The 22122-nt window shown below is 37.0% G+C and overlaps 1 protein-coding gene across 1 annotated transcript in view; it reads left to right on the forward strand.

Annotated features, from left to right (window-relative positions):
• LOC123586562 (membrane cofactor protein-like) overlaps positions 1 to 22122 on the forward strand; it is a 43157-nt gene that overhangs the window by 15890 nt on the left and 5145 nt on the right. The window contains exons 5-12 of the mRNA XM_045455800.1: positions 6084 to 6178; positions 8241 to 8438; positions 10719 to 10901; positions 11635 to 11679; positions 13626 to 13688; positions 18184 to 18231; positions 19720 to 19755; positions 20275 to 20335. Coding sequence (XP_045311756.1) covers positions 6084 to 6178; positions 8241 to 8438; positions 10719 to 10901; positions 11635 to 11679; positions 13626 to 13688; positions 18184 to 18231; positions 19720 to 19755; positions 20275 to 20335 — 729 coding nt within the window. The remainder of the gene's footprint in view (positions 1 to 6083; positions 6179 to 8240; positions 8439 to 10718; positions 10902 to 11634; positions 11680 to 13625; positions 13689 to 18183; positions 18232 to 19719; positions 19756 to 20274; positions 20336 to 22122) is intronic.

A 22122-nucleotide genomic window follows, 5' to 3' on the forward strand; every position in this document is an offset into this window, starting at 1 on the left:
CATCTTCCTCCTATTGACAAGTCGTACTTACCGCCTAACAAGGCTCAGGCTTTTTATGGAAACTGAAAAGATGTGTGATTAGTAGAAAGAAATTTAAATTGAAGAAAAACAAAATTCTATAATATTTACCATATCTACTATAAATCTATTGTGAGCATTAACAATGGTGACTTCATTTTTTACAGTAAAGTGCACCCTATTTAAAATGGCCAACTCTCAGTTGAAGTTGGGCTTATAGAAATGAAAGACCAAATTGCCAACTGAAGATATTCTTATATTGAGAGCAGACCAAAATTCACCTGGTTAACCTGAACCCTTATGATGATCAAGATCTGTTAGTTAGAATTTTGTGATTGTTACAAAGGTTAAGTATCTCAAAAAGAGGTATTGAGCACTTAAGAATAACAGCCTTTGAGGCATCTGAGTGGCTTGGTTGGTTAAGCATCTGACTTCAGCTCAGGTCATGATCTCAAGGCTCATGAGTTCAAGCCCCACATCGGACTCTGTGACTACAGCTCAGGGCCTGGAGCCAGCTTTGGATTCTGTGTCTCCCTCTCTCTCGGCCCCTCCCTCACTCACACTGTGTCTTTCTCTCTCTTTTTCAAAAATAAACATAAAAAAATTTTTTTAAAAAGATTAACAGCCTTTGTTCTATAGGGTTCTTTCAGTAGTCTATATTGGGGATACTGGACATTTATGAAAAATGTTCATTTAGAAGGTAAACAATACAATATGAAAATGCGTCTGATTTTTTTTTTTTATATTGTCTTTTATCCCGCTACTTTGCTGAATTCATTTATTAGTGCTACTAACAGTTGTTTTGTTCTGGTGGAATCTTTATGATTTTCTATAGATAAGATCACATTGTCTACAAACTGATAATTTTACTTCTTCGTTTCCAGTTTGGATGTCTTTTATTTCTTTTTCTTGCCTAATTGCTATGCTAGAACTTCCAGTACTATGTTGAATAGAAATGGTAAAAACAGGCATCCTTGACTTGTTCTTGATCTTAGAGGAACAGCTTTCAGCTTTTCACCATTGAGTATAATATTTGCTGTGGGTTTTTCATGAACGGCCTTTATTATCTTAAGATAGTTTTCTTGTCTTCCTAGTTCATTGAATATATTTACCATGAAAGAGTGTTGAATTTTGTCAGATGCTTTTTCTGCATCAATTGAGATAATTGTGTGGTTTTTGTCCATTCTGCTGATGTGACATATGACATTGGTCATCTTTCATATGTTGAACCATCCTTGCATCCCAGGAATAAATTTTGCTTGTTCATGGTATGTAATATGCTACTGAATTTTGTTGGTTAGTATTTTTTGATGATTTTTTGCATCATGGTTCATAAGAAGTATTGGTCTGTAGCTTTATTTGCTTGTAGTGTCTTTTGGTATCATGTTGATGCTGGTTTCATTGAATGAATTGGGAAGATTTCCCTCCTCTTAAATTTTTTGGAAAAGTTTGAGAAGGATAGGTATTAGTTCTTTAAATGTTTAGTGGAATTCACCCATGAAACCATCAGGTCTGGGGTTTTTCTTTATTGAGAGAATTTCGATTACTGATTCAATCTCCTTACTAGTTATAGGTGACTAAGTAGTCATAATTTCTGTTTCTTCATGGTTTAGTTTTGGTAGCCTTTGTGTTTCTAGGAATTTGTCCATTTTATCTAGGTTATCCAACTTGTTGGTGCAAAACTGTTAATAGAACTCTTTTATTATATTTTATATTTCTGTAGAATTGATAGTAATGTTCCCACTTGCGTTTCTGATTTCAATAAATTGAGTCTTCTCTCTCTCTTAGTCCATCTAACTAAGGTTTGTGAATTCAGTTGATCTTTACAAAGAACCAACTTTTGGTTTTTCTCCTCTATTTTATTTATCTCCTCTCTAATCTTTAATACTCCCTTCTGCTAGGTTTGGGTTTAGTTTATTTTGACAGAAAGAAAGAATTGAGTTGGGGAGGGTCAGAGAAGGAGAGAGAATCCTAAGCAGGCTATGTGTTGTCAGCACAGAGCCCAACACAGTTTGATCCTATAAACTGTGAGATGACCTGACACAAAATCAAGAGTCAGATGCTCAACTGACTGAGCCACCCAGGTCCCCCTGGATCATGCATGTGTTTTCATCCATTCTGCTGATCGCTGTCTTTTGATTGGAGAATTTAATCCATTTACATTTAAAGTAATTACTGGCAAGGAGGCACTTCTGAAATTGTGCTATTTTTTTCTATATGCCTTATACCTTTTTATGTCCCTCATTTCCTGTATTACTGTTTAATTTTTTATTTAGTTTATTTTTACAGTGAAATGTTTAAATTCCTCTCTCATTTCCTTTTGTGTATATTCTACAGCTATTTTGTTTGTAGTTACCATGGGGACTACAGTTAACATCCTACACTCTTAGCACTCCAGTTTGAATTTATACCAGGTTAGCTTCAATAAATTACAAAAACTGCTCACTTACAGCTTCATCCCCACCCTTTTGGTTGCTGATGCCGCGCTGATCTCTACACTAATAATTGTAATACTAGCTTCTGCACTAATAACTTATTTTCTTCTAAAACATTGGTGTCTTAAATCATATAGAAAACAAAAATTTTACTTACAAACCATTGTTACAATAATACTAGCTTTTAATGTTGCCCAGGTATTTACTTTATTGAGATCTTTATCCATACAGCTTCAAGTTACTTTTTAGTGTCCATTCATTTCACCTCGTAGACTCCCTTGGACATTTCCTACAAGCGAAACTGTAGTCACAAACCGTTGGTCACAAACTCCCTCAGATTTTTTTTTCTGGGGAAGTCTTGATTTCTCCCTCACTTTTGAAGGACAGTTTTACTGGATAGAGGAATTTTGGTTGCCAGTTCTTTTTCTTTTAGCCCTTTGAGCTTTCAGTCCATCTACTATCTTCTGACCTCTAAGTCCTGATGTGAAATCTGTTGATAATCTTATTTAGGATCCCTCCTCGGCAATGATTCACTTCTTTCTCCCAGCTTTCAAGATTCTCTGTCTTTGTCTTTGTCTTTTGAAAGTTTCTTATGCTTTCTAGTGTGGGTCTCTATGCATTCTTCTTACTTGGAGTTTGTTAAGCATTTTAGATGTTTATATTCACAACTTTCATCAAAATTGGGAAGTTTCCAACCATTATTTCTTCAGATATTCTCTGTGCCCTTTCTATCCTCTTCTGATTGTCTTACAGCATGTATGTTGGCTAACGTATTGGTGTCACCTAAGTACCTGTGGTTGTCTACTTTTCTTCAATCTTTTCTCTTTCTGCTCCTCAGACTCCATAATTTCCATTGCCCTCTCTTCACCAATTCTTTCTTCTGCATGTTCAAATCTGTATTCAATTCCCTAGTGAATTTTTCATTGTAGTTATTATGCTTTTCAACTCCAGAATTTCATTTTGGTTTTGTTGTAGGTTTTCTATCTTCAGTAGATGTTTCCATTTTCTTCACACATTGTTTTCTTGACTTTCTACATTTCTTCCTTTAATTCTTTGAGCATCTTTAAGACTTTTATTTTAAAGTCTTTGTCTAGTTCTGTTAATTTCTGTTAATGTATATTTTCCTTTGAATGGACCAGACTTTCCTCTTTCTTTGCATACCTTGTAACTTTTGTTGCACTGTACATTTGAATCTACTAATGTGCTAACTCTGGAAATCAGATTCTCCTCTTTCCCTAGGGTTTGCCATTTTATGTTATTCTTGTAGGCTGTCTCCATGCGAAGGATCAGCCTGACATGTAAACCGAAGGTCTTTTCAGTTTTTTCTAGCCTTTCTCTGGGCATGCACATTCACTTTTACTTTTTCTCACACATGCAATTGTCTTTCAGTGTTCTAGTCTTTAATGTCTGGCTCCTGAGAGGAGAAAAATGAAACATGAAATGAGGAGCAGAGGGCACTGGATGTTTAGTCCCCTAGAAGTCACTTCAGGCTGGTAGAAGGGGGCTTACAAGAGTTAGGGGCAGGTGTGACAACAGTAACTGCCTGCCTCACTGCTTCTCTGTGATCAGAAGCAGAGTTCAGTGATAAGAGCACAGATCCCCGCTATTTGGAGGACAGAGTCTTTTTTTGCCCACCCTGGATCTCCCAACTGCTTCTAAGCTGCTCCAAGAACGCACGCACAGCTGCCTGCTGGGGGGTGGAGGATGGGTACCTGACACTCTGCTGAGATGAAATTGACTGAAATCAATGCAGTTTACCTGCCCAAGTCTTTCCTGGGAAGTTGTAGACCATCAGCAGACTCCCTAGTTCTAAAATATTTACATCACATAGATCCTAAGAGTGCAGTTGTCTTCTAGATCGAGAGACAGATTCCTGGTGCTTACCACCTTGCCATTGTTCCAGAATAATCTCCTAATACATTTTAATAGAGAATCAGTGATTGACTGATTCTGGGGGAACATTCAGCTAGAAGCATTTGTAGGCAGTTTCACTGTCTGTTTTTTAACTTGGTCCAGTAAAAATATTGGAGCACGCTGTCACCATAGGCATACCTCAGAGGTGGGGGGTTTGGTTCCATAACCCCTCAATAAAGCAAGTATTTCAAAAAAGTGAGTGAAATTAATTATTGGGTTTTCTAGTGCATATAAAAGTTAGGTTTATACCATAATGGAGTCTAGTAAATGTGCAATAGCATTATATATTAAAAAAAAAAAAACAATGTACATACCTTAATTTAAAGATAAGTTTATACAGAGACGCGAAGTGAGCCAATGCTGTTTGAAAAATGCACTGATTGACTTGCATGTTGTAGTATTGCCACAGACCTTCAATTTATTAAAAAAAATACAGTATCTGCCAAGTGCACAGAAAAAAAAAAACGCAATAAAACGAGGTATGCCTATAGTTATTTAGAGATAGCTTGTTAGGCACTTTAAGGAACAGTAAAAATTTAAGACCTATTCTCTTCTCAGAGAAGTTGTAGCCTTATTGAGAAACAAAATACATACAAAAAGATGTCAAAACAAAGTAGCAAATGAATAGTCCCAAATAAATATAATGATTCATGATCATTACAATGAGAGTTCAGGAGAAGAGAGTACTGTGAATTTAAATCATCAGAGAAGATAATGAGTAGGCATATCCCTGAGCTACTCCTTGTTAGAAAGATACTATGGGGACACCTCGGTGGCTCAGTCAGTTGAGGAGCCAGCTCTTGGTTTCGGCTCACGTCATGATCCCACGGTTCGTGGGATATAGCCCCACATCAGGCTCTGCACTGTCAGCTTCTCTCTCCCTCTCTTTCGGTCCCCCCCCCCCCCAAATGAATAAGCATTTATAAAAACAGATACTGTGATGTAAAAATGAATAAGGACTAAAACTCACCTAACACTTGCTATGTGCCAGATGGCAACTCATCTAATCCTCAAAAGAGCTCCATGATGAGGGTGCCTGGGTGGCTCAGTCGGTTAAGCGTCCGACTTCGGCTCAGGTCATGATCTTGCGGTCCGTGGGTTCAAGCCTCGCATCGGGTTCTGTGCTGACAGCTCAGAGCCTGGAGCCTGTTTCAGATCCTGCGTCTCCCTCTTTCTCTGACCCTCCCCTGTTTATGCTCTCTCTCTCTCTCTGTCTCAAAAATAAATACATGTTAAAAAAAGAGCTCCATGATGTATATGCTGTTACCCTCTTTGGCGGGATGAGGAAGCTGAGCAAGAGGAACATTAAGGGACTTGCCTGAGGTCAGATAGAAAGCGAGTCATGGAGCTGGGACTCAGCTCCATCCAGGCAAGCCCTAGGGCCTAATCTCTCTGCTTGGTTGTTCTGACTGAGAAGAATGGCCAGAGCATAGAAGTGAATGTGTAATGTGATGGCTGGAGATAGCAGAGAGGCCAGACTGACAGCTGTGACAGATTTATTTAGAAATCTTTGCTCTAGGCCAGTGTATATTTCAGTGCAGAAATTCTTTATTTGGTTACGTTGCAGCTATGGTTACCATTCTCATTATATGTCCCTTAAGGAACTTCTTCTTCAAACTATTGTAGTAGAGAAAAACAGCCATGTGAAATGTTTTTTCATTGCTCTACACATCTTGTTAACTGCTGAAGAATCCAGTAACTTTTTTTCTTTTCTAGTTATCGATTGTTTGGGTCAAAAGTTATTTATTGTGAACTTTCTAGTATCGACGATAATACAATGGCTTGGAGTGATAATCCCCCTCTATGTAGTAGTAAGTATATGCTTTCTTTTGAATTTAGAGGATTAGTCTTTAAAATAGCAGCACTTTCAACAGTAGCCAAATGATGGAAAGAGCCTAAATGTCCATCAACTGATGAATGGATAAAGAAATTGTGGTTTATATACACAATGGAATACTACTTGGCAATGAGAAAGAATGAAATATGGCCTTTTGTAGCAACGTGGAGAGTGTGATGCTAAGGGAAATAAGTCATACAGAGAAAGACAGATACCATATGTTTTCACTCTTTTGTGGATCCTGAGACTTAACAGAAGGCCATGGGGGAGGGGAAGGGGAAAAAAAAGTTATAAAGAGGGAAGGAGGCAAACCATAAGTGACTCTTAAAAAACTGAGAATAAACTAAGGGTTGATGGGGGGTGGGAGGGAGGGGAGAGGAGGTGATGGGTGTTGAGGAAGGCACCTGTTTGGATGAGCACTGGGTGTTGTATGGAAACCAATTTGACAATAAATTTCATATTAAAAAAATAAAGTCTTACAGCAACAACAACAACAACAACAACAAAAATAAAATAAAATTTTGCTGTTGGGATCCCTTTATGCTTTTAAATTAATAAAAACCACAAAGAGCTTTTCCTATGCAGGTTATGTCTATTGATATTCATAATTATTTATTAATTCACTTTTAAGAACTGTAAGCTCAATGCATGTTAACCTATGCAACAATTTTTTTAAATGTTTATTTGTGGGAGACAGAAAGAGTGTGAGCAGGGAAGGGCAGGGAGAGGAGACACAGAATCTGAAGCAGGCTCCAGGCTCTGAGCTGTCACACAGAGCCCAATGTGGGGTTCGAACCCACGAACAGTGAGATCATGACCTGAGCTGAAGTCAGACACTTAACTGACTGAGCCACCCAGGCCGCCCCAACAAATTTTTTAAAAAAGCAGAATTTTCGGGGTGCCTGAGTGGCTTAGTACGTTAAGCGTCCAACTTTGGCTCAGGTCCTATCTTACGGCTCGTGAGTTCGACGGAGCCCTGCATTGGGCTCTGTGCTGACAGCTCAGAGCCTGGAGCCTGCTTCGGATTCTGTGTCGCCCTCTCTCTCTACCCCTCCCCCACTTGCACTCCGTCTCTCTGTCAAAAATAAACAAACATCAAAAAATAAATAAATTTTAAAAAAGCAGAATTTTCCACAAGGAATAGAATAGGGTATTGTTTTACATTTTTGCAAATCTCTTCAAAATCTGGCTTAAAGGAAGATGTCTGGATTCAGTCGGTGGTGTTATCACACAATTTATAGTATCTGGATGATTTCACCATAGACTCATATGGATAAAAGTGAAAACAGATAATAATATTTTGATACTGGGAACTATCAATTTAGTGAATGGTTATACAATTGACTCTTGAAAAGCACAGGTTTTAACTGTTGTGGGTCCACTTATTTGTGGTTTTTTAACAATACAGTATGGTAAATGTGTTTCTTCTTCCTTGTGGTTTTCTTAATAACATTTTCTTCTGAATACAGCATATACTACATATACCAAAAATATGTCTTAATCAACTTTTTATGTTCTTGGTAAGGCTCTGGTCAGTAGTAGCCTATTAGTAGTTAAGTTTGGGGGGAATCAAAAGATATGAGGAGTTTTAACTGCAGGGGATCAGTTCTAACCCCGATGTTGTTCAAGTGTCAAGAGTATTTATAAATTATAAAGCATTTCTCAACTAGCACTAAGTTTTATTTTTAATCACAAGCATATTTGCTCATTAAAGCATCAGCATCTCTTATGATGAGAACTTAGAATGGTCTTGCAGATAAACATAGGTATTTCATATAGGTATCTTTTGTAAGTATTTAAGAAAATGAGTTTTATGCTAAAAGTTCATGTCTATATTAATGGTTTGAATTTGGAAGAATACATTTTCTCACAGAAACTTTCTTGTAAATAGATATTGGATTTATAGCCAGCTTGTAGAAATCATGTGTTAATGAATTTATTGAAGGCAGTTCATAGGACTTCACTAATGTTACCTTCATCTTTTCCTTTCCTTTTGCCTTTCATGTCCTTTTTTTTTTTTTTTTTCATTTTTTAAGGGATATTGTGTCTACCACCGCCAAAAATAACAAATGGGAAATATACCAATAGTGGCAAGGAAGAATATGAATATAATGAAGTGGTAACTTACAGTTGTGATCAATCAAGTGGACCAGATGCATATTCACTTATTGGAGAGAGCAGACTTGTTTGTACCGGAAATGGTGAATGGAGTGGTAACCCTCCACAGTGTAAAGGTAATACTTCCATTTTCTTCCTTCTGCATTTGTAAATATTTTGGAAACACTTGGTAGATACCTACCTACAAGTAAACAAAACAGCCCCATGTGCTCGTTCCTCCTGTTAAATTGGTCTCTAATTCAATTTAATACAGGTAAAATTGACTCAAAAATAGTTCTATTTATAGAGTTCCCCAGCCCTTACCCTACACATTCTTAGCATTCTAATGTATTTATTGTGAACTCCTCTGTGTATGCGTGAGTTAGGATTTTTTTTTTTTTTGGGGGGGAGAAACATCAAAAAAACACAGCACACACTGGCTTAAAAATAACAATTTTATCTTCTATTACAAGATGTTTGAGAGTTCGGGCTATAGGAAATGGTAGAATAAATTGTAAAAGACTACCCATCTCACAAACAAGAATAACAAACCCTAGATAAAACATATTTAAAAATTAATGTATAAGGGTCTAGAGAGTGACGTAATGCGGGGAGACACAGGAGGGGATTTGATTGTTAGAAGAAAGGGACCACTGAAGAGCAATAAAATATTTACTCTGTTCAGGTACACATGGAACATTTTCTAATACCATATTCTATGCAATATGATAGTTAAAAATTTTCTTTTAATTGAGATGATTCAGAGTGTAATATCAGATCACAATGGAATGAATGTAGAAATCAAAGGTATCTATAAAAGTCCCAAATATTTGAAAACGATGCAACACACTTCTAACCAACCCATGAGTCAAAGGAGACGTCACAAGGAAAATTGCAAAATGTTTTGACTTGAATAAAAATGAAAAGACTACATATCAAAATCTCACTATTTGTGGGATACAGCAAAAGCATTACTTAGAAGGATATTTATAGCCTGAAATACTTATATTAGAAAAAAGTCTCAAACCCATGATCTAAGCTTCCACCATAAGAAACCAAAAAAGAAGAAATTAGGCTCATTATGACATTCTGGAAAAACAACCCCATAGGAATAGACAACAAATCAGTGTTTGGCTGGTTGGCGAAGGTGGTTGTGGGGGTGGGAAGGGTTGATTACAAAGTGGCATGAGGAAATGTTGGGGGGCAATGGAGGTTTTCTGTGTCTTTATTGTGGTAATTACATGATTATTTGCCTCTGTCAAACCTCATACAGCTGTCCGCTTAAGAGGACGAGCTTTGCTGTACGTAAATTATGTCTAGCCAACATAACATAAAGAAAATTATTAGTGCAGTTAACAGTAGTTTCGCACAACGGCGAAAAGATTAATTAATAGATTAATTAATAGATTCTGAAATGAATCTATCAGGTCATGAGCAGTTTACTTCCCAAGAGGTGAAGTAGAATGGAAAACAGGAGAGCACGCTGGTATGAGGCTGACCTGTATTTCAGGCCTGTGTGCTTATATACTGGTTTACGATGTAAAATGTGCCTTTCGATCTCTGGCTTGCAGGCCAAGATGTTTGGAAAACACTGCCCTAACTCCACTGGCCTTTCTGTTTCTTGAACATCCCATTTGTGTATGTTGTTGCTACCTGAGCACTTTCTTTTTGCATATCTTTGCATGGCTACTTGCTTTTCAACTTTTAAATCGGAACTCGAGTATTACCTTCTCAGAAAAGTCTTTCCTACCTTTCTAGAAAAGCAGGGTACTGCAGCCAGTGCTAGCATGACCTTTAAAAAAAAACAATACCTACAGCTGGCGCACCTGGGTGGCTCATTGGGTCAAGCATCTGACGCTTGATTTCAGCTCAGGTCACGATCCCAGGATTGTGGGATTGAGCCCCACGTTGCTCAGCACTCAACCTGCTTAAGATTCTCTTCCTTTCTCTTCTGCTCATGCTCTCTTTCTCTCTAAAATAATAATAATAATAATAATAATAATAATAATAATAATAATAATTAATTAAAATCCCTGGAGCTAATGAGGATCAAAAGTTGCTCTTGAACTTGCCCTGGATTTGTATGTGGTGGTCAGACCTTTCTCAAAACCTGTCAGTAATGGAAAAAAAGCAGGAAAGTCAATAAACTCTAATGACAGTCTTTCTAGGTGGAAAAAAGTTACAGATTTCTCTAAATCCTTTTTCCTGGAATTAAAGTGTACATACACATAAAGATTTCTTGGGTATTTTTTTTTTATGTTAATTAACACCTTGCCTTTCATTAGTTGTATGTTTCTTCCTGCTGGAAATGACTACTGTAAACTATTTTTCTTTCTTTTCTTTTTTTTTTTTTTTTTTTTTTTTTGTCCTTTGTTGAAACCGCTTTCCATTGATTCTGGAGTTTCTCTGCTTTTCAGTGGTCATATGTCCACATCCTGAACCCGCCAATGGAAAGCTGAAGTCAGGATTTGGAAGAAAATATTCCTACAAAGCAACAGTTGTGTTTACGTGCTCAGAGGGTTATTACTATAATGGAACCAACATAGCAGTCTGTGGCAGTAACGGTACTTGGGAGCCTGCAGCCCCAATGTGTTACAAAGGTACAATGGGTATCTGTTTCCTCCTCTCTCTCTCTTTTTTTGTAATTTTGTTTCTTTGACGTTAAATAACAATGACGCCAAAAATAGGTACACGGTCGCAATTTTAGTATTGGACTCTGCCTTATATTCAGTTCCATGACAGATGTATTACAGAATTCACGGAAGCATTCTGCTGCTGTGATCTTATCCGTTTTCCTAGGGTCTTTGCATGTTACGCTGTGATCTTATCCGTTTTCCTAGGGTCTTTGCATGTTACGTATGTCACACAGGTATATAAGTTTCTCTTGTATGGCTTTTTTGTATATAAAAATGAAGGGGAGGTGGGTGGGAGATGGGGTGAATGGATGACCGGCATTAAGGAGGGCATGCTTTGGGACGAGCACTGAGTGTCCTGTGTAAGAGGTGAATCACTGGGTTCTACTCTTGAAGCCAAGACTACACTCACTGTATGTTAACTAACTTGAATTTAAATTTTAAAAAAATGAAAGGCATAATTCACTTAAATGAAAAGAAAGCAGTAATTCGGGGGTAGGGGTGTACTAATCCAGTCTACATTATTTATTTATGTATTTTTTTGTCAGTACTGATTCCTCTCAGCGCTAGTCCTCCGATTTTGCATCATTCAGATTTAGTTAACTTTCTGCTTATATTTTCCAAAAGTCTTTTAAATTTCTGGTGCAAATGCCAGCAATAACCCCAAGATTTGATGCATCTACATTATTTTGTTTTCCAGCGTCAACTCCTCCCAGTATAAAACCTCCAATTCCGAGTGTCTCAGGTTTAGTACCTTCCTGCTTATATTTTTCAAAACTTTCTAAATCTCTAATGTTTTACACACATTTATCATGTTTAGTAATGAAAGGAGGAAGAACGTATCGATAGCCATTTTAAGTTGTTAGCGATTCTAAAATTATTTGCCATAGTATGCAGATATAAACAGGTACGTAAACTTGGGCAACTTATGCAAACTTTAAATGTATTTACGTATTTGTAAAATGATTTTTTTTTTTTTTTTTTAAGAGAGAGAGATAGAGCACTAGCGCTCGAGCAAGGAAGAGACAGAGAGAAGGGGAGGGAGAGAGAGAGTCCTAAGCAGGCTTTACTCTGTCAGCACAGAGCCCAATGCGGGGCTCGATCTCACCACCGTGAGATCATGACCTGAGCCTAAATCAAGTCAGACACTTGACCAACTGAGACACCCAGGCGCCCCTGCAAAATGATTTAATGCCTTCCTCAATGAGTGATGGTAAATGTTTAATGGAATTCATTTACTTTTTTTTTAATGTTTATTTTTGAGAGAGAGAGAAAGAGAGGGTTGGGGGGAGGGGCAGAGAGAGGGGGGGACACAGAATCGGAAGCAGGCTCCATCCAGGCTCTGAGCTGTCAGCACAGAGCCCAGTTGCGGGGCTCGAACTCATGAACCGTGAGATCATGACCTGAGCTGAAGTCGGATGCTCAACCCACCGAGCCACCCAGGCACCCCTTAATGGGATTCATTTAAAACAGCACAGTGCCTGGCACATGGGAAGCTCCTAAAGGCAGCTTATATGACATCACTCAAATTAATATTAGTGAAAAGGAAGGCCCTTGGCTTCTGTTTTTTAACATGTACATATTCTGTGCTTTTGACTTTGATGTTTTACTCCTTTCAGAAGTGATCTGTTGGCTCCTTTAGGGTATCTTCCTGGTCCAGAACAATGTTTCAGTTGCTGGAATGCAACCAGTTTAGCTTAGGGTTTTGTTTCTTTTTGTTTATATATGTGTGTGTGTGTGTGTGTGTGTATATATATATATATATATATATATATATATATTATATATACATATGTATGCATGTAATATATATATATGTAATGTACATATATATGTAATATATATGTATAATATATATAGATAATATATATGTAAATATATATAATATACATAATATATATAAATATATATAAATAATATATATAATATACATAATATATATAAATATATATAAATAATATATATAATATATATAAATAATATATATACATATATGTGTGTGTATATATGTGTGTATATATATATAAATAATATATATAAATAATACATATATATAAGTAATATATATATAAATTATATATATATATATATATATATATATATATATATACACACATAATTATTTTGTAGCTCAGTTTAAACTGGGAAATTTCTGCTATCTCTAGAATTAAAGACCTGTATTTCCATCCCCCACCTCCACCAACCCTCCTCACCTCGTACACTCATTCTTTTTCTCTTTACTGGCATTTTTATTTGGCGATAGAAACTAAATTTCGTAGCCACCGAAAGGCGGGAATAGTCTTTATTCGCTGAATCTTGCATGTTCTGCTAATGAGCTACTCTGCTTGAGAACCGAAAAGATTATTTTGCTAGGGTTGGAAGGAAATATCTTCCAGGGTTCAGAGTTGCTATCTCTGAACACATTATTTTTGTGATTTATTGCCAGTTAACTTCTGGGATTTCCATTTTAAAACACAAAGCTACAGCAAACATGGTTATTATGCATACATTCTGATGGACTTGTGCAAATAGATACTTAGTTTAAATTCCCAGAAGTAGAATTACAAAGTTCAAGAAGTATGTATTTTTTTACATACTCTTTTTTACATAATCTTTTTAAAGTCAAAATCAAAATTAAATCCGTAGTTTTGTATTAATAAGTTTGGTGAATTGAAACATTAATTTTTTCAGAATCCAAGCCTCCTCTTATGACTACGACTTCGGGTTCAAGCCATCCAGATTCAGATCATCCAGGTCCAGCACTCTTTGTCTTACTTACATTGTTAAGAGCTTTATAAGGCGATGCATTAAAAATGATGTCCTACATTAATTTGCATTTCCTTTGCTCATTTTTCTACTAGGTTTCTACAATATTTTTCTCGATTGTAAATGAAAGCCCTGTTAATATGAAGTGAACAACTTTTTTTCCTGGATTTTTTTCTTTGCTTTAATTTTACTAGTCAGTTCTTTTAAGATTTTTATACTCTTAGATGTAGACTGTTTTTCATAATTTTTTTTTAAAAAAATTTTATTTTTATTTCAGAGAGAGAGAGCTCACGAGTAGGGGAGAGAGGGAGGGAGAGAGAGAGAGAGAGATGAGAATCTTTTTTATATGTAAATTTTTTTAGCGTTTATTTATATTTGAGAGAGAGACAGTGTGAGAGCGGGAGAGGGGCAGAGAGACAGAGACAAAATCTGAAGCAGGTTCCAGGCTCTGAGCTGTCAGCACAGAGCCCAACATGGGGCTCGAATTCACAAGCCATGAGATCGTGACCTGAGATGAAGTCAGATGCTTAACCAACTGAGCCACCCAGGCGCCCCAAGAAAGAGCAAGAATCTTAAGCAGGCTCTGTACTCAGTGCTGAGCCTGACAGGGGGCCCGAACCCACGACCCTGGGATCATGACATGAGCTGAAATCAAAAGTCGGACACTCCACCAACTGAGCCACCCAGGCACCTTACGTCTTATAATTGTAATATATAAGTAGTATACAAATATAAGTTTATAAAATTTCAAACATTACAGAAGTATTTAGAGTAAAAGATTAGTTCTCATTCTCTTTCTCTAGTCTGTTACTTGAGTTAATCACTTAATATTTCAGGGTATTTTTTCATCTATTTCTGTACATAAGCATCCTTTTAGGTGTAGTGATACATACTTTGGTGGTTTTTTTTTTCTTTGTTCTTAAATAAAAATGGCATCATGCTGTTTTTTCTGAAACTTGCACTTTTCCACTTCATGGATTGTGGTTGTAATTAGATGACTATATCCCATCCTTTCAATGGTGACTTTAAGATATGCCAGAGTTGATATAACTATTCTCCTATCAGGGGTCTTTTATATATGAAGACGTTTTATATTAACAAGCAGTTGGATATATTGATCTCTTCTCTAATGGCTATGTGTATTTTGTCTTCTTCATAAAAGCTTTAGGCCTTCCCTTGGCTGAAATCTATTAACCATGCATTCCGATTACTTTCTCTGCATTTAGATCATTGGTGCATCTGAAATCCACTGTGGTATATGGTGTGATGTAGGGCTCCTCTCTACTCCACCCACCCCTACCTGGTGGCAAAGTAGCAACATTCGTTGAATAAGTTGTTTTCTCTCCAACTCTTTTCAAGTGCCAATTTTTATTATATATTAAATTCATGGGTATCCTACATACCCTTCTGTGCCCTTGAACTCTATACACTCCTATGCCAGCACCAAATCATTTTTTTTTACTATGGGACTATGATATGTTTTAGTATCTGGCAGAACACTTCATTTTCAGGAATGTTTAGACCATTCTGTATGTTAGTTTTTCTAGATAAACTTTTATTACCGTTTTAGCCATTTTAAATGTACATTTCAGTGGCATTACGTGTATCCGCATTATTTGCAACCATCACTGCTATCTGTGTCTCCAAAACGTTTTCATCATCTCAAACTGAATCTTTATACCCATTAAACAATAACTCTCCATCCCTTCTCCCCCCCCCCCACCCCCCTTTAGCCCTGGTAACCACTATTCTAGTTTCTGTCTTTACGGATTTCACTATTGCAAATACCTTATAGAACTGGAGTCATTTCTAGCTTATTTCAGTTAGCCAGTGTATTCTGGCTTATTTCACTTAGCATAATGTTTTATTTATTTATTTTTTAAATATAATCTATTGTCAAGTTGGTGAACATACAGTGTATACAGTGTGCTCTTGGTTTGCGGGGTAGCATGGATCAGAACTTACTTCTTTTTCCGGCCGAATCCTATTCCGTTGTATTATGTACCACATTTGTTTATCCATTCATCTGTTGATCGATGCTTGGGTTGTTTCTGCCTTTTGGCTATTCTGGATAATGTTTCTCTGAATATTAGCACCAAACTGTCTGAGGCCCTCTTTTGCACTTCTGGTGGCTCATATACCTAGGAGTACAATTGCTGGGTCACGTGCTAGTTCTGTGTCTACTGTTTTGAGGAGCAGTCTTGCCGTCGTCCACAGTGGCTGCACCATGTTACATTCCCATCAGTGATGCACAGATATTCCAGTTTCTCCACCTCTTTGGCACCACTCGTTCCTTCCCGGGTTTTGAGAATAGCCATCCTAGCACATGCGAAGTGGCAGCTCCTTGTGGCTTGTATTGAATTCCCTAATGATTCGTGATTTCATCATCTTTTTATGTGTTTCTTGGTCTTTTGCAGATCTTTGGAGGAATGTCTTTTCAAAGTCTTGGCCCATTTTTTCTTATTAAATATAATTTATTGTCAAATTGGTTTCCATACAACACCTAGTGCTCATCCCAACAGGTGCCCTCCTCAATGCCCATCACCCTTTGCCCATTTTTTAATTGGCTTGTTCTTTGCTACTGAGTTTTAGGAGTTCATTATGTATTTTGTGTATGGAGGTCTTATCAGGTGTATGATTGGCAGATGTTTTCTCTCATTCTGTGGATTGCCTTTTCACTATTGACAGTGTCCACAGATGGACAGAGGTCTTACATTTTCATGAAACCTAACTTACCTCTTTTTTTCTTTTGTTGCCTGTGCTTTTGGTATCACATCCAAGCAATGATTGCCAGATCCAGCATCACAAAAGCTTGTTCTATATGTTTTCTTTGAAAAGTGTTACACTTGTAGCCCTATTTTAGTTTTGTGTGAGTTTTGAATTAATTTTTGTGTGTAGTATAAAGTGAGGGTCCAACTTCATTCTTTTGTGTTTGGATATCCAGTGTTCTAAAAACCATTTGTTGAAAATTTTGCCCTTTCTCCATTAAATATTCCTAGCACCTTTGTGGGCAATCATTTGACCACAGACATAAGGGTTTATTCCTGGGCTTTCTATTCTGTTCCATCAGTCTTGTGTCTGTCTTTATGTCAGTACCACTCTGCTTGATTATTGTAGCTTTGTAGTAAATTTTAAAATCAGGAAGTGTGAGTCCTCTCAACTTTGCTCTTTTCTTTTCAAGATTATCTTGGGGGCACCTGGGTGAAGTCGGTTAAACGTCTGACTTCAGCTCAGGTCACGATCTCAAGGTTCGTGAGTTTGAGCCCCACATCGGGCTCTGTGCTGACAGCGTGGAGCCTACTTCGAATCCTCTATGCCCTTCTCTCTCTGTCCCTCCCCTGCTTGTGCTCTCTCTGTCTCAAAAATAAACATTAAAAAAAAAAAAAAAAAGATTATCTTGGCTATTATTAGTCCCTTGAGATGCCATATGAATTATAGGTTAGTTTTTTCTGTTTCTGCAAAATGCATATTCAAGATGGTGATAGGGGTTGCATTTAATCTGTAGATTGCTTTGTGTAGTATGAACATTTTAATAATAGTCTTCTAATTCATGAACACGGGATGTCTTTCCATTTATTTATATCTTCAGTTTGTTTCAGCAACGTTTTGTAGTTTTCAGTGTATGAGTTTTTCGTCTTCTTGTTTTATTCCTGAGCATTTTGTTCTTTTTTGATGCTATTGTAAATGGGATTTTCTTAATTTCCTTTTTGGATTGTTCATTGTTAGTGTATAGAAATACAACTGATTTTTGTGTGTTGGTTTTGTGCCCTGCAACTTTGCTGAATTCATTTATTCTAACAGGTGTGTGTGTGTGTGTGTGTGTGTGTGTGTGAGAGAGAGAGAGAGAGAGAGAGAGAGAGAGAGAGAGAGAGATCCTTAAGACTTTTCTGTGTAAAGGTCACATCATGTGGAATAGAGATCATTTTAGTTCTTCCTTCCCAATTTGGATGCTTTTTATTTCTTTTTCTTGCCTAATTGCTCTGACTAGAACTTCTAATATTATGTTAAATAGTAAGTGGAAAACACAAGCATCTTGTCTTGTTCCTGATCTTAAGGGGAAAACTTTTCAGTTTTTGAGTATGCTAATGATGGCGTTTTCATAAATGGCCTTTATCACAATGGTGTCTCCTTCTATTGCAGATCAACATCTAAATAGTTTATTCGGCCCCCCAAATTTTTACTTTTAAGTAGACTCACATTGAATCCATAGGCTATCTATGATGCAGTTGCTTGTTATACCATAGAATATTATCACAGGAAATGTTACTGAATAGGAAGAATACTAATAATATACAAATTTATGATATATTATGATACTACTTTTAATGGGAAACATTTAACATAGTTTATATAAGGAAAATGAAATTACAAGGGTTTTTATACAAAAGCGAGAAATCAAAACCTCTAAATTTGGAGGCCTTTAAGCTTTATTATTTTCTTTTTTTTTTTTCTTTTTAACTTATTTCCATTTTCCCCCCCCCAGGAGCTCCCACTACCACTATACCACCACCTGGAGACGTTAATACTTTAGGTACTATTTTGGTTATTGATTGCTTTGTATTATGAGACCCTAGAGTTCTACGTGTAAATATCATATTTCAGTTATGTGTAGATAAGAAAGAGCATGTCACAAATTGGTAATATGTCACATTTGGAGTTATTCTGATAGTGCAGATACGATGACAGACGTAAGCTGTGTCTGTAGATACATGTACACAATATAGTTTTTAAGAGCTGTCCCCAGATAGGATTCCTAGTAGGGTGAGGTCACTTTCTTAAATACTATGATTATATATAGGTTAAAATACATACAACATAACTTGCTGTTCATGGGGTAGTGTTATTTTTTTGTGGCAATTTGGAGATAAAGTTTCTTTCTACTTGTACCTTGTATACATAAGCCTTAAAATACTACAGGTTGGGTTAGTTTTTTTCTGTTACAGGCTGGTATGGCAAACTTTACATAGGCTCGCATGGTTCGCACAATGTATGTTAAAGAAAATGAAGAAAAAGCTATAGTTGCGACCGTTAAATGGAAATATAAAGGTTTCTTGATCAGTAAATGAGAAATGCCTATTACTTTTATTTATATTAGACTAGTAAGTAAGGCTAACCTTTTTATAACTCTTTAGGCTTGTTACATTTTCCCTCTGAACACTGTAGTCAGACCGTCATTGTACCAGTAAAACCAGTGCCATCCTAAGACGGTAAACGCTTCCTAATATTTTATGAAATGAAAAGAACAGACGTAAACATGACATTTTATGCTCTGACTTCCAGAACTTTAATATAAGTAATGGCAGTTTAGAAGCCAAGGTACTCCTGACATCACTTCTAAGAATTAAGATTTTGTAGTGTGATTTATTGCTCTCTGGGTAGTCAAAAATGCATGTTTAAGTCTCTATACATTATTTTCATCTATGTGCCCTGGTGTTTCATTTACATATGTAGAATCTCCTTGGTAATTAGGATTATGTCTTATTTTTTTAGGGGGTAGAGGATCAGGAGGGGTTGATGATAAAATATTATTTTGAAGATTCTGAAACTAACATCCTTGTTTGTGATAGATGAGTAGAGATTTATTTATGACCCAGTCCACAGAGCCCATTTTGGTGGAAAAAATACAAATTCCTAGCAAAATCATAAATGATAGGATGAATACTGATTCAAGTAAACCAACTATAATGGGGTAATACGTTTTAAAGCAATTTCCCTCTGATCTACTGAATTCTTAGTTGTCCTAGTAAGCTTTACTAAATAACCTGATATGGCAACGACAGCACAAAACAATGAAAAGTGAGGTTCCTCTGAAGAGTCTTACAAGGTGGACCCTGGATGTGGGATCAGAGTCCAAGGCTCTGTGATCGGAACGATCTGGACACAGTAGCAGTCGTGCTAAAACTACACTGAGGAACTCTTTCTTTGCTGTAGTGTATGATCTGAGCAAGATTAAATGCGACTACTCTCTGGGACCCTTGTGTGCTCAATTGTCTTCAAACTGTTCTCGTTTTTTTCTCAGGCAGAGGAATCATTGCTGTGATTGTCATTGTTGTTCGTAAGTAGCCCAAACTTGATGTTACTTAAATGAAAATAATACTGTGAGCAAGTGCATTTTTTAATGTATGCAGTTAAGTTATTTTTAATTTAACTTTCCAATTTCTATAGTTTTTATAGCTTGAAGTGAAGTACAGCAGTCTAGAACGGTCTGACTTTGTATATAATACACTATGTTTTGTTGGTGAATGTGTATTCTTTTATATTCCACTTGTCCACTTAGTAACAAACCTAAATACTCCATGTGTTTTCAGGATGATTAGTCATGGCTCTGCGTCCCAAATATGCTTTGGGTACTTTTCTAAACTAAGCAAGGATTCTTCCCTGACTTACTGTGGACTGTTCACGAACTTCTGATAGTGAAGAGTCTAGACGGAATATGAATATATATGTGCTTAAATGAAATAGCATTTTCTGACCACTGAAATGTAACCAACACTTACTTATTTCTGCTGCTACAGTTTGAATCTTGGCAATTAGTTCTCAGAGTTACATGTCATTTGTTTCTGGTTTCTTGTAGTTGCTGGCATTGTATTCCTTTGCTGCATCCTGGTCATATTTTATCGACACAAGAAGAAAGGGTAAATTAAAGGACATTTCTTCTAACTTCCGGTCCTTCTCACGCCTCACCTACGTGCGTGCAGCATTTGCACCTGTGCCTATGCCATCTTTCCCTAAGCTGAGCCCGCATCAGTGTGCCCTGCCAGTCGCATCTGTTTACTAACAGTATTTTAGGCTGCTTTTCCTGTCCCGGCGGCCAGAGCGACCTGCGCAGACTTGCTTCGTCTGTTAGGACTTCACGAAAAATTTCTGTGGGGTGGGACTTGAGGTTTAAGTTCTATAGCAAATCACGGAGCATTACGGGGCCTTCCCCACCCAGCTTCCCCCTATTTCCTAAATTGGACCGGGGCCAAGATGAAACTTAGAACAGTTCACTGTGGAGACTCGGACAGTTGTATTCAGTGGAGTTTTTATGTGAAAGTTTCCATTTGTCCGGGTAAGTTAGGGAATTGTAAGAAGCTGTGCAGGTGTCTCTTTCGAATATCCAGTTTGATTTCTTTTCCTTTAGAGCTGTTACTTACACTTGTTAAACCGGGGAGTGAAAAGCAGCAGTGTTTGATTTCCCTCTTATGTTCTCTCGATTTACTAGGTTGCAGTAAAACTGTTGGGGATAAACTTAACATTACTAAGGGGTAAGATTTACAAAGCACCTTCTTATTTAACTTTATCTGTGTTTTAATCTGTAAAAATGAAAAGCAGGGGATCTTAAAATAGAAAAAAAAAATACAAGTATATATCTTCTGAGCAGAATAGGATGTTTAAACATCAAACAAATCTTAATGAAATAATTTACAATTTATGAAAGACTTGGAATAAATCCTGGAGCATAGACCAAATTAGGTGCTTTGAAATTTTTAAACTTTAGTGATTTATTTTTTTCCCTGTTGCTTTGAAAATACCTTTGAAATCAAACTAATAATTTTAAGACTTTTGGTATTCATAGTTTTTTGATACAGTTTCCCTTTATATTAATCATCTGGTTTGGAATATGTAATAAAAGAACATTCTGGAGACACAGAATCGGAAGCAGGCTCCAGGCTCTGAGCCATCAGCCCAGAGCCTGACGCGGGGCTCGAACTCACGGACCGCGAGATCATGACCTGGCTGAAGTCGGACGCTTAACCGACTGCGCCACCCAGGCGCCCCAAAAAGAACATTCTTTACGCATAAAGAGCTCAACTTTTAAAACAAAGTACCGCAGTGCCTTCACTTGAATCTTCAGTCTAATATTTGTAGAACATATGATATGCATATTTGATTTCTCAATCAGCAGTATATTTTTAAAATTGTACATACGCAGCACTCTGAGTAGGAAATACTGTCGTGGAATATTTTTGCAAGTCCAAAATGTTTGTATAGAAATAGCTTCTCACAATAACAAATCAAAATAGCCCTCTGGGGGCATGTGGGTGGCTCAGTATTAAGCCTCCCACTCTTGATTTCGGCTCAGGTCATGATCTCACAAGCCCCGGGTCAGGCTCCAAGCTAAGCACGGAGCCTGTTTGGGATTCTCTCTCTCCCTCCCTTCCTCTCTCTACCCCTCCCCTGCTCCCTCATGCTCTCAAAATAAATATTTAAAAACAACAAAAAACCCCTAAAATAGCTCTCTGCTCCTTATTTTACTTACTTTACTATTTACAATGACACTGAATCAAAATACGTATAGATTCCTTAACAAGTATTAATGATACTCTCTCTAGCCACCATTAATGGATTTTTTAAAGTTGAACAATTGTCTGAGCATTGTACCCCAGATGAAAGATTCAGTGACATTAGTGATCTGAGATTCCATGTCTAATGAGCCCCA

This window comes from Leopardus geoffroyi, chromosome C3 (assembly GCF_018350155.1).
Source record: "Leopardus geoffroyi isolate Oge1 chromosome C3, O.geoffroyi_Oge1_pat1.0, whole genome shotgun sequence".
Classification (NCBI taxonomy): domain Eukaryota; kingdom Metazoa; phylum Chordata; class Mammalia; order Carnivora; family Felidae; genus Leopardus; species Leopardus geoffroyi.